Genomic DNA, 13,832 nt, shown 5'->3' with positions numbered 1-13,832 from the left:
TTTCATCTTTAAATTTTTTTTTTTTTAAAAGTACTGACCATTAACTTTTGAACAGTTGTTCTGTGTTATTATAATAAAAATGTAGAATTGGTTAAATACAGTAAAGATACATATATAATTTCACTTTCTCAAAATCTCAATTTATTAAAGTCCAACATAACAACATCATAGTACAAGCTGAACATATATCAATGGCTTGTGTGTAAAAACAATAGTCATGAAGTTTGCCACATATTTTAAAATGTTAACATGTTTGGAAGCCATTATGGCAGAAATGAAAAGCCAAAAGACTTGATAAAAAAAAACTAGGGTAACAGGGTAACTATACCTTATGCCTCATACCATTATTATGAGTGCTAATCATTTCGGTAGATTTGGTAGATTTCTATGATGACAGCTGGTTCTGGTTGAACACAGCTAAACATTCCCAAAATCCATTTTACTGGACTAGGTTCAATAAAACTATGGATCTGTAATGTGAAATCTGTCAGTTTTAACGGTGATCATTTTCCTCATTAAAACAGTACTTTTGGTTATGCTTAAAATGATTAAAAAAACACTCGTGGAGTGGGGTTGAGTCATGAGGGCAGACATGTTAAGATCACATGACCAGTCAAATACTAATGACTTTATTTCAGTAACTCATCTATATTTGACTCTTTTGCTTACTGATTAAATGATTTTTAATTAATTAATTGTAATTATTTCTACAATTGCATCTGTAACTAAATCTAGTCACAGTCCAAGACCAATCGCATAATGGCCAACATTATGTTAACAAAAAATAAAAAATAAAACATTACAGAGTGGACTTTTAAGCAAGATGGGCATTTCACCAATCTTTAGATTGTGTAAAACCCTGGAAAGTTGCAATTTATTGCACAGGAACAAGAAGTGCTTATGTAAAGAAAAGAAGAGGGAACCGTTTTGGGTTTAAAAGCGAGCTCGGATTTTCTCCAGAGGGTCAGTGTCCCACATATGTTGATCCCAAGCCTGGAACCAGCCTGTGAAGGTCGGGGGCTCAGCCCCCTGCTTTATGGTTGTGATGGGCAGTCCACGACGTCCAGAAGGATCAGAGTCCACATAGTCCTTAGCTACAGACAAAGAACATACTCAGTTAAAGAGTATACACAATATAGAGTACAATAGGAATGACATATTTTTGTAGGTCAACTTGTCAACTGGTCAACAAGTTAGCATCATCCTGTTTCCCTCAAAAAAAAAAAAAAAAAAAATTCCATTGGCTTTTGGATTATTGTAAAAAATAAGCTCTGTGATTAATAAAAGCTCTATGATTCTTATACATTTTCCTCATCAACAAATTTTATGAATTTTGAAGCATAAATACAATCGCCAGAAGTAAAAAGCGGAAGTTAGGCTATGAACAAACTACAACTTAAATGTCACTGCCATTAACCTTCTGACAACTCTTTTGATCCTAACTTGAAATCTATAACTTAGAAAGTCTGAGTTAGAATAGTTTGCAAGAGTGTGAAAACGAGGCTATAAAAGCAGACTACTGAGAAGAGAAGTTTATTTGTTGGGCGTGATGAAGTTTAAAGTCCCTGACAACCTCTCTTGTCCCATTTAGCCATGTGTTAGCAACCGCCTTTTTCACGACAATAAAAGCTTTAAATATCAGTGGGAGTGGGGTATTACTGCCGTAGAATAAAATGGAAAAATATCTTAAGCTTGTGTTAACCAAAATCCTGTTTAAAAAATTCAATGACTTCAGGACGACTGAACTGGAAGTTCAAAATGCCAACTTGTTTCCAAGTTTTAGGACTCATTCCTATAGCACTTAATTAACAGAACATAATGTTGCTATATTGAGTATGGTACATGACTGGAAATCTGTACTGGCCAATCAGCATCCAGGACTGGAAAATGTATTGGATGGAGGATAATGTGAGTGATTCAACTCAATGTTTTATCATGAAAAAATGATTTAGTAAACATGTCACTCACCTATTTTTGGTGACTCAGTTTTTTCAACATCATTGGCTTCTTTACCAATCCAAAGGAAGATCTAGAAAGAACGGCAGTTCTTCAGCATTACAGCCCATTAACTATATACATGTACTAGCTGATACAATCTCTGTCCCAATTCAGAGGCTGCATCCATCGAAGGTTGCTTTCCAAGACCGAATGCATCACCGTGGCACAACAAAAGCTGTCCTATTCCAAGGCTAGAAATGCGCCCTTCGTTTCCCAGGACACAAAGGATACAAATGGATCCTTCGTAGCCCAGGCTATACCAAGATTCATTGCGTGCCAGTGATGACTGGATTTTTTTGAGAGAAAATGCCAGGTTACCCTGTTTTATTTCTCAGACAGTTTGAATAAAACTCCAGTACAAATGTTACTGCCGCTCGTCAAATGTTACAGACTGTCCCATTTAACAATGTACTGTTTGACCTTCACAGACTTTAAAGGTGTGGCCTTCGAAGTCTGTGTCCTTCTAAGAATGCAACCTCTGAATTGGGACACAGCTACAGTCTAAACCAGCGGTTCTTAACCTTTTTGACTCCAAGACCCCTCATCATCTAAGACAAGATATTTTTGATACTTCTGCTGTAATGACAAAGCTGCTTTTAACATAAATGTTATTAATATAGTAAACCAATTAAACAAAATAATTACAATAATAATATTAAAATGATATTAGTATTAATTTCCATTTTTCCACATTTGTGTTTTGTGGGATAAAGCTTTAATCAAATATTTTTAACTTACAAATATGACAGATTCTACTTCTAAAATGTTTTATGCTTGATATAACTAGACAAAAATGTGTATTTACTAAAGATATTTCCATTACTTTTCAAGATTTTATTATTTGCTATGACTTTCCCAGATCTAAAAATTCATACAGTTATTCATACATAAATAAATAAAAGCGAGGGAACATGTTAGATCTGGGAAACAAATTAGTCATCATGAAGCCCCAATAGAAGTTTGCTGAGACCCCCTGGTTGAGAACCATTGGTCTGAACTATATTCATGTGGACTACATACTGTGCATCAACTCACCTGATCCCAGGTGTCAAGCAACATGACATCATCGGTAGCCAAGTCTGACTGAGTGAAGTCTCCAGGAACTTCCTCAACCTGAGAAGAAGAACAAGACATATGATCCATTACATTATCATATTTACAAACCGCAGCTGTCCTCCAGCCTGCCTGTGTGTTTCTGTGACTCTCACTTACCATTAGCCGGCCTGTCTTATTGGAGCAGCCGAACAGACGTGGTGGTTTGACCATATTTCGTAGAGTTGGAGATGTCTGGTACTCCTTCTTTCCACCCAGAGCCGACCAGAATCCAGCTGAGGAGAGAGCTATGTAAGAAAGCAGTTCATATAATACATCATAAAAAAAACATGGCAGACACTCACCTGGTTCTTTACCCTCGGCAACATCAGTGGATTTTCCTCCCAGCACACTTACAACAAACTTTGCAGCGACCATTTCTTCATCGCTGGCACCTGCGCCTTTCCACACAAACACACAATCTGACGACTTCAGCACAAACACGTCATTGGTGTTTAAGCCGGATGCAGATGGCTCAACCTACAATGGAAGTTATAGGTGATTCATGAGAAACATTACACTATACTGTATGTACGACAGTATTCAGACTGTGACTGACCTCGACAGCGCGCGTGGCTCTAGAGGAGCTCTGTCGGATGTGGAAGAGGCGCATGCTGCCTGTCTTGGTCTGGCCGTCCTTGCGGGACGTGCCTCCACTATGGATGATCATAGGTTTGCCCTTGAACAGACTCATCAGATGGGGAGGTTCTTGACCCTGTGTCACTCGCACCTGAACAATTTATTGAGGTGGATAAGGTAATGATAGAACATGTGAATACAATTGATAAACGTCACAACACACAAACAGTTAATTTAATGGCTCTTCGGAACAAGATCACACCCTGGTGGTTACCTTCAGAAATACAGAAAATGTTGGATTTTATAGGCTTGCCCAACCCAAGTGGCATGTAAACATGTAATAATTCATACAAGATTGGGAAATCATAAAGAATTGTACACTTAATGTAAAAACATACAACCCAAACCTGTACCCTGTAAGTTTGTCAGTAAACAGCATACTGACCATGTTAGCTAAAAACATTATTGTATGCGGTTTTCAAAAAGCATTTTTCAAAAGTGATTATTCTCACCTGAACTGGAGCTCCGCCCATGGAGTCATCCAGCTGGACCGTAAGGAAGGCAGAAGCTGCCAGCTCATCCTGAGTGCTCTTCAGACCCTGCCTGTAACACATCACATGCATGCAATATAATGAAACTTTGTTCATATGAAACAAACAACATAGATAATATACTATAAACACATTTGGACTGACCAGGTGTAGATGATATGCTGCTCCCTACTTCCCTGTTTATAACTGTAGAGGATCAGGTAACAGTCTCCCCCAAAAAACCGCCCATAAGTAGAGGGATCCACCGGGACACGCTCCCCTCCCTCCACACGCCAGATCTGATTTAGACAAACATGAGGGTTAATGATTAAAGAACATTTCCTTACTTGATCTTCCTTTCTGTCCCCAATGTCACTGTGAAAGAGTTTTAGATGACCAAAATGAAATTTACCTGGACTTTTCCAGAACCATCATCAACCATGTTGTGCTGGGCTGCCATGGTCTTGTTGTTATGGAGGCTGGAGGCATCGAAAGGAATCTGCTCCACATGGGCTATTTTGCCAATGGTGTAGGCCTTGGTAGGACCAGTGGTTTGGTCCTTGTCCTTCCAGTTAGAGAAGAACTGCTTGAACAGGGTGGTCTCGCCCCCTGCAGGCAGCACCTGGATCTACAGCATCAAATATTGAAGATACAGTATCAGTAAATGTGAAGAATGTAGAAAACATATCTTCAGTCATATTTTATGTAAGATATTATATGAAATCAGTAAGTGCATAAATATATAAACCTTTTTTTGTAATCGTTTACATTGCTTCTAAATGTAGATTTCTACAAACCAGAATATTTCAATAGTAAAAACTCTATTACAAGAATAAACTAATAAGCAATAGATCTATTTCTTTGATTGTCAATATTATGTGTGTAAAATCTTCATTATGTATGTACCTGTGTTTTACTAGAGTAGTTCTTCTCTTTGATGAACTGCTCGGCTGCTTTCATAGCCGCTTTGCGTTCAGATGTGTTTGCATTTGGTCCTGTTGGCAAAGGGAAGACAGAAGCACATGCTAAATGAAGCTCTTTCATTTTTATGAAAAATATGTGGTGCATTAAAACAAAGGGCCCCTAGTCATGCTGTGTTGTATGTCAGCGCTATGAAAAAACACAAAGATGGTATCAGTCTGACTTCTCTGTAATAAGATTTAAGAGATACAAGAGCAGATATAGGGCAGATTCAATTTCTAAACAGACTCATACAATTGGCTGTTGAATAATATTAATTTAAGGAAATAGGCCACCCAAAAATGAAAATAGTGTCATTACTATCTGTTTCTGTGTAACATAAAAGAAGATATTTTGGTACCCAAACAGTTTTGGGTCCATTTGGGTCCCTTTTTAGTATTTTATGTCCATGTTATGGAAGTCAATGTGATACAAGAAACATTCTTTGGTTCGGTTACCAAAATTCTTTAAAACTTTTTTGTGTTTCACAAAAGAAAGTAAGTCATGCAGGTTTAGAACGACATGAGGGTGAGTAAATGATGACGCTATTTTAATTTTTGACTAGACTGTCCCTTTAATAGCCTGCATGGTCTAGATGATATCAGCCGAAAAGTAAAGTTGAGTTCTTTGGAATAATGTGAACCAATGGACTATGCACAATAAGAGCAGGGATATGTGTTAGGAAAGAAAATAGGATGCACTTTTTTTAATGCTGCTATTAAAGTTAACAACTCATGCACATTGACACACCTTTCCAAACAAACACATTCTTATCAACTCCATTGTCCAGGATATAGCACTCATCTAGGGAGAGCATCTCCTGCTTGAACGGGCTAGTCTGGGCCACAGCAGATGTTTTCATGGAGCCAGAGGCATCTGAAATCTACAATAACAATGATAAACCACAGGACAGCAATCAGACATGAATTAAAGATAGATAAATAAAGGTGTCGCAAGCTTAAGAAATAAAGATAATGAGAAACACAATGTTTTTGTCCTTGTGTGAATTATGTAGACAGTATTTTAAGCTTTACAGCTGTCAGCTATAAATGTACAACAGTCCACATAAATAATTAAGAAGGTAAATATTCAGAACTGAGCTAAAATATACGTAGAGATAATAGTCTTTATTACCATGTACAATGCTGCCTTCTTCTTGTTGGAGGTTTCCACTTCCTCATTGTCAGGAGTTGCTGGGGCGATGCTGGATTTGGGCCCAATAACCTGCGAGAGGAAATACAGGATTAAAGCCCATATGGGAACAGCGTGGCTTTATTTCAAACACTTATCTGATGCCAAGTGGACCAAACATCGAACCCTGTGCTGAATGACCTGATAGCGGATGGAATATTTGGCACGCAAAACTCATCACCTCTCATTAAACGCATGATGGATGCTTTCTCATTAACACAACACACAAGCCAGAGCCAGAACACAAACAAGCAAACCATTGTGCCAAATTTTACATCAGGCCTGCTTGATGGTGTCCATACCGTTATGTGTGGTTATTCAGCATCCCTGAAAATGTAACGCTGTATGTCATTTTATAAAAGCTTCAACATTTTGCACTTAACCAGCAAACATAAAGAAATAAATTGTAAGTGATTTTGATGTCTACCCACATTGTAATTCAGATGTTGGTTGAGCGTGAATTGCTACAGGAAAAGTCGAGCTTAAACCTTTCACTCACTTTAGTCAGAGCGTCTGGTTCAGCCCCATCCTCCACCATGATCAGCTTGGCCCTGCCATTCCTCTCATTGTCCCGGATATCAATGGCCAACTGGGAGGCCTTTAGACGCTCAAAACGATTGCAGTCACTGCCACACCACTGATAAATGTCCTGATGGAAAATGGGAAAAGTGTCTTTAAAATGACTCAAATGTACACTACCATTCAAAAGCCTGGGGAAGAAAAAAAAAGAGAAATCAAGAAAGTAGTACTTTTATTCAGTATGGATGCATTACATTGAATTAAACTGGTAAAAACTGATGTTAAATATGCTTATAATGTTCCAAATAATAAATACTACTTTCATCAATTATAGAAATCTGTAAAAAATCACTTATTTTTCACAAAAATATTAAGCAGCACAACTGTTATACAGCACAAATAATAACAAGAAATGTTTCTTAAGAAGCAGATCAGAATATTAGAATGATTTCTGAAAGATCATGTGACTGGAGTAATGGATACTGAAAATTCAGCTTGCCATCACAGAAATAAATTACATTTCAAAATATATTGAAATAGAAAAAAAAAGTACTATTTTAAAATTTAATAATAGTGAAATATTTACAAAAAGCATCAAATCATACTGACTCCCAATTTTTGAACTGTAGTGTATATTGAAAATATAATAGTAAGATAATTTAGTACATTTTAAGATATTCAAATGTGTCCTATTGGCTTTAGTTATCTATACCTTCCCCAAGTCTACGATAAAGCAGTCTCCTTTGTTGAAGCTGCTCCAGGACAGCTCCACCTCAGTGGCTCTGATGGCCCTCCTGCCCTTGATGTGCAGGAGACGCTTCACATTCACATCATTGGTCAACACGTGATGGAAGCCAGACGCAACCCCACCTTGCTGAGGAGTCAGGAAAGACAGTTGACTCATTTTATTGCATAAAATGATACTGGGATAGTGGCCAAAATTAAAAGTAAAAAACTAAATGCAAACCACTCAGCAGAGTGCTTCTCAAAGAGCCATGCAAACTTACTGAGCTAAGCAAATTGCTAAATTTAATGGAAAGAATGTGGCATGACTAAACAGTAATGGATGTTTCAGAGCCATAATTGATTCTACTCTGATGCTTCTACTTCTCACTGCTTCACAAGTTACTTGCATCACAAGTTAATGATAAACTCTGCTTCTAAGAAGGGTAATTTACATTAAAAAGCAAAGGTGAGTTTACCTTATACTTGATGCCAGACTTGAAGTAGCCCAGGAAGGTGAGTGACTCATTGTTTTGGACCTCACGGAACTGAACCGGACCACCCCCAAGAAAGTCATCCAGCTGTGTGGCGAAGATAGCTGCAGCTCCACTTTCATCTTGAGAACACTCATTCCCTGGAGGAGGGGAAATGATCACAGGAAAAGAGTTGCTTGTTTGAGCTATCTTTTTAATATATATATAAAAAAAATAATAATAATAATAATTCAATTCACACATCTGTTTTTTCTACACATCTTTTATTTTTAAACGTTTTTTAATATTTCTATTTAGCTTTAATTTAAATAAATTTATTGAATTTAAATGAATAAATTAGTTTCCTTCTAAGTTTTTTTAATATAATATTTATATTCTATTCTATTTTATTTCATTTTTATTTTAGTTAAATCATTTTTTAAATAGTTATAGTTAACAAAAACTGTTATGTCAGTAAGGTCAATAAGTCTCTTGCAATATCAAATAATTTGGCTACTTTTTGACAAGTCAGTGTTGGTATAGGTTGTAAAATATCACATGATGCAGCTTTCCTAGAAATATATTTATATTTTTGAAAATGGTGTGTAGACGCTCATGTATTCAATGAGTAATAAAAAAAATAAAAAAAATAAAAAAAATTCTTTCTACATTTAATGAGTCATTAAATTGATACATTTCTCAAAAATGTATTGCGTCTTTATTATTATGACAACTCGCAACTTTTACACAAAAGCAGCATACAAAAGACAGTGAAAACATGTTTCAGAGTAGATGCTTCTGTTACTGAAAAAACAATGCCCTACAACTTACAGGAACACTCAACCTGACCTCACTTTTGCCAAGCAGCACTAGCAGTGGATCTGCCTTTGGCAAAATAAGAACCAAATAAAAACCCCAAAGAGGCCACATGGAGCACATTATGAGATTTTCCACTCTGTGTCCTCAAATAAACCTTTTCTTCTCACACTACAGTTCCATTCAAATGTCTTAGAACTACTATGGTTTGGAGCATGTCTGCGAGTAAAACGAGTATGTTTAAACCACTGGGTGGAACAAAAACAACATCTCACTGATCAGTCTCTAGAATTAAACAGGAGACCACATAAACCTAAGTGGGCTGAGAGCCAGCGGTTGATGCGCTGCCATGCAAACAAGCGAAGGCACGCTGTAGTCTTTGGTGCTGACTAAATACCCTTTAAGTGACTACCCTTCTGAGGTATGCCATCTGTACTAGATCAAATGAACTTTTCCTTAGGGGTAGGAGGGACTGTCATAAGTAATTAGCACAAAATAGGTACACTTTCAGAATTCATTATATTTCTGTGAGCTAATGGTGGTGAGTATTTACAGTATTTACAGTAACTAATTTCTCACGAGCTACACAAAGCAACCCGGCACTCTCTTATGGGATTTCATTAAAAATGAAATGACATGAAACTGAAAAAAACAGACAGGCCACTTCCTTCCTCATCTAAATAAAGCAAATGTAAAACATATGTGGTTCACCATGTGTGAAAAGATATATTCATATTATTGTACATCCATAGGTAAAATGATTCTATTCTATTCAGACCGCTAAGTGTGTCCCTTACCCATCCACATGTGTATATAGTACGAGGGTGCGCTGGTGGTGTACAGCAGAAGGTAGGCATCACCCGTATAGAAGTTGCCATAGAGATTCTTAGGCACTGGCTTCAGGTCCATGTTCTCAATGCGCCATATCTGCAGACCAGGAGCTTTCCCTGCAGTCTCAAACTCCTTATGGGACACCATAGTGACTGAGAGGGATGCAGAAGATAAAAGGTTTGGATGTCTATACAGGGCATTACGTCATACTGGGAAAAATGTCTAGTGCGCAGGAAATAGAGAAGAGAAATAGGCTTTAGAGAAGTAAGAAGTATCTGTTCCTCTGAGAATGCTCTTGGTCATCGCTTGAGACAATATGAAGTCTGAATCTTCTGACGTCTGTGATTCTGGAATCACTGGCTCCCATAAAACACACAGTCTGGCACAGCATGGGGACTATCTGCACCATTAACTCACATGCAAAAACTCAGATGCAAATGTAATGCACCACACATCACACCGCTGTGCCTCTGTGGCAGGATAGATAAGACTTTGAGCCTTTAAAAAGAGGATCTTACTAATCATCACGGTGTTGACTACAACGCACAGCTGATAAGAAAGACATTATCAAGGTGTTAAAATTGGCTTGCATGCTACCTCAGAAACTAATCTAAACATTTAACATGGCCTTATGCTTTTTATATAGTAATCAGTAAATGATACATTCTGCATCCATCAGTCATGTTAATGTTAAGCAGTTTTATGCTAGTATATAAAAAAAGCCTCCATGCCATTGCAGCTGATACTTATGAGTTTTAATATGTTGTCATTCTCCATTTGAAATATTATACATATAGGACATGGCTTTAAGGCACAAAACCCACAGTCCATGCAAATGTATATATTTACATATTTCCTGAAGCAGATGTAAATGGCTCTCTGAGTAACTTTAATAGACCATGTCATTATATTATTAGTTCAACCTGTTTCAGTTATCAAATTAACAGGCAAAGAGGCTCTGCTGCTGTGATGTAATGCACTGGTTATAATACAATTTCTTGATTAATTTCGAAGGAAGTCTCTCATGCTCATCAAGGGTGCATTTATTTGATCAAAATACAGTAAAAACAGTAATACTGCTAAATATTATAATATTGTGTAATTTATTGATGTGACGGCAAAGCTGCGTTTTCAGCAGTCATTATTCTAGTCTTCAGTGTCACATGATCCTTCAGAAATTATTCTAATATGCTGATTTGGTGCTCAAGAAACTTTAAATTTACACAAAAGTTATTTATTTTAAAACACACACACATATATATATATATATATATATATATATATATATATATATATATATATATATGTGTGTGTGTGTGTATGTATGTATGTATAACGTATAAAAGTCTACATAGCAGTATATAGACAACATTGTTCCTATAACCAAAAATGGTCAAATGGAACTGCACAGCTGCATATGCATAAAAGTAGCAATGACATGCATTTCAGATTTTACACAACTACAAATCCTGCAAAGATTTTTTTTTTATGTCCTTCCTTCACTGCTGTACTGAATTCAAAGCCTGTCACTTTTCTGAGCATAAATGAATCGCTGTGCTATAACTTTAAAACGGAAAGCAAAGTTGGACTTTGTCTTATGGAAGTGGAAACGTGGCGTGCATTAAACCGCTTTCCCATCTGGATAACAAATATTTAGCGTTACCATGTGAGCAGAGTAACATTTATATGCTACTATTTATTGTTATTTGAGTAAGGAATACTCCATTCGTTTAGTTTTCATTATGCAGCCAATTAATTTCAAAAGCGATATGACGTAAAATGAAGATATTGAAAACAACTTACGAAATTGTGGCAGATGCAGAAAGCTGTCAGTGCACGAGAAAAAGCGATGTGTTGTAGTCTTTCTTTACCGAATCCGCGATTTAACTGGAGGGAGTGTCTGTAGAACAGGGGCGTGTGTGTGTGTGTGTGTGTGTGTGTGTGAACACACAGTGATCTTACAATACAGTTACCTCTCAAAATCTCATCTCAGCAGACTACCTATGCAACATTTTTGGGCTTTAGAGGCGTATATAATGACAAAGAATAAATCAATAAATACAAATAAAATATAAACAAACAACTCACTCGGTTTTGACACCGCCTTTGCATTTTTGGCTTAATATGTGATTCTAAAAGCTTGTGTTTTGTAGATTAAAATGACATAACGTGACATAAACTGTAATTTTATTGTAGTATTTTATTCATCACTGCCATTTACTGAAACAGCTTTCAAAGGGCTTTTTCCCCATTTGCAACAAACCTAAATGATATACTATATGAACTGTTTTATGTCAGCCAAAAGTTTTTCCGTATGTTCAATAAGGTAACAACATTCCTATTTGTCATGAATTGCTGTTATATATAAAAACAGTTCTTCTAATACATTCACTGGCTAATTTCATTAAACTCAAGCTCTACAAACAGAACAAGGGTGTTACAAGTATATGTTTGCCTAATGTAGCAACAGGAAAGCCATGACCACACAATTCAGGAGCAACTGTAATGACAAATATTGTCGGCTTACTCAAACATTGTTGGCAAACTTGAACACATTTACAACTTCTGATACAGGAAGCACTGCATAAGAAAATGTCTCCTAGACAAGGCCCTTGCAAAATGGCAGACACAATGTAAAATAAGAATCAGATGCTGCTTTTGTGGGTTGCCTATACCACTGAAATGGTGGAGAGGCTTGAAACTTGAAACATCTCCCCCACTAACATGTGCTTGCAATTAACCATCAGACATGAAAGACCATTTAAAATGGGATTGGATATAAAACTCTTAGCGAAGAGCTGAAAATTACATTACATGTGGACATTATTGTATTTTATACATTTTAAAAGTGTTAATTTTTCATTGATTTCAACTCAAAGACATTTACAGTCTCCTATTTCTTACTTCCTGAAGTAAAACATGCATCTAAAACACTCGAAGGAACGATTTTTAATGGCACTTGAACACTCATTTTTATTTTGCAAACACAAACGTTGGTCAAAAATGGGAACTTGCCACCTGACTATTGGTTGAGAGGAGATTGGTTGAGATACTTTGTGAAAGCTTCACTGTTAACCACATGAAATGAGAACTTTGTTTTTGCTTAGAACTCCATAAGATCATTCAGAAATATTTACCAGATAATCATGATTACAAACTGTCTGCAAGCAGAACTGATGGAGAGCTTATGTTAAAGCCGAACTGTCAAGTTAAATAATCAACGGACAGATGGTGAGTCAAAAAGCTTTCCAAAGGGAGTGGATTTCCGGGATTAAACTCCTGTGCAGTGCTGGAATAACTGTGACTCCTCAGCCTATGAAAACTGCAGCTCTGGACATCTGCCCAAAAAGGTGGGTTACAAAAGTATGCACTGAAGATATAGGGGCTGTGGCAATGTCAATTGTTAAACAAAGAGAGGGAATCACCAGAGACCTTTACTCTCTCATGGAAACTGTTGCCATAGCTGCCATTGGGGACCTCTCTATTGTAAAGGTCAAGTTAACAAAGAGCAAAAGACTGCAGAGAAGAGATTTCCAAGTCACTGTCACTGGTGACACAAGAAAGACACTGGTATGGAACTGAAACACTGGTATATATTTATCTGCCCTTCTTGCAAGCCCATCAGACGGTCAGGCTGTGGCCTAGTAGTTATTGCAAATGCTCCAGCAAGAAGATCCTGCGCTCACATAGGAGATGCAGGTTTGAGGCCGTAAAATTTCTGTTGTAATTGTTATAAATAATGTAAGTTCTGTTTAAAAAAAAAAAAGGAAAAGTTAGGAGGAAGTGTACAAGATGATAAAGCATGTGAAGCACAAAGTAAACTTTTCTACATCCGTTTTCTGATATACTGTAAAAATATCACATCACCTAACATACTCTTTTAAATAAGCACTTCAACATACTTTTAAAACGAGCATTTATTACAGAAATAATATATTTAAGTGCGAACTGAATGCAATGTATTAAAACACTTAATTGCACTTAATTAAATAAAAATGTATCAAAGCTTAAAGTTATAATAAATGCCATTAGCTGAACTTTAGAGAGCTTTTCTGTCCCACTGAAGAAATAAATAATATGGTCTTATAAAATAAATACAGTTAAAGTGTACTGCTTAATG

General features: G+C 36.6%; 1 protein-coding gene across 1 annotated transcript; it reads right to left on the bottom strand.

Moving 5' to 3' along the window:
* Positions 1–115: 115 nt before the first annotated feature.
* On the bottom strand, positions 116–11,642 carry scinlb (scinderin like b). Its single transcript, XM_058761168.1, has 17 exons — positions 11,516–11,642; positions 9,679–9,864; positions 8,072–8,226; positions 7,582–7,743; positions 6,850–6,999; positions 6,294–6,383; positions 5,910–6,042; positions 5,106–5,194; positions 4,612–4,827; positions 4,365–4,498; positions 4,182–4,272; positions 3,650–3,820; positions 3,396–3,570; positions 3,211–3,326; positions 3,034–3,111; positions 1,969–2,029; positions 116–1,094 (listed from the first exon to the last, which is right to left on the bottom strand). Exons 2-17 carry the CDS (start codon positions 9,857–9,859, stop codon positions 934–936), a joined length of 2,163 nt encoding a protein of 720 aa, XP_058617151.1. The 5' UTR covers positions 9,860–9,864; positions 11,516–11,642; the 3' UTR covers positions 116–933.
* Positions 11,643–13,832: the final 2,190 nt, after the last annotated feature.

The sequence above is a fragment of the Onychostoma macrolepis genome, chromosome 02 (genome assembly GCF_012432095.1).
Source record: "Onychostoma macrolepis isolate SWU-2019 chromosome 02, ASM1243209v1, whole genome shotgun sequence".
Lineage (NCBI taxonomy): Eukaryota > Metazoa > Chordata > Actinopteri > Cypriniformes > Cyprinidae > Onychostoma > Onychostoma macrolepis.
This window is presented reverse-complemented; position numbering and strand designations above follow the sequence as displayed.

Coding starts and splice junctions, on each gene's coding strand:
- scinlb (XM_058761168.1), bottom strand. CDS start 9,859: ATGGTGTCCCATAAGGAGTTTGAGACTGCAGGGAAAGCTCCTGGTCTG. Junction 5,195..5,909: donor GAATGTGTTTGTTTGGAAAG/GTGTGTCAATGT, acceptor CTTTGCCAACAG/GACCAAATGCAAACACATCT. Junction 1,095..1,968: donor AACTGAGTCACCAAAAATAG/GTGAGTGACATG, acceptor CTTTGTCTGTAG/CTAAGGACTATGTGGACTCT.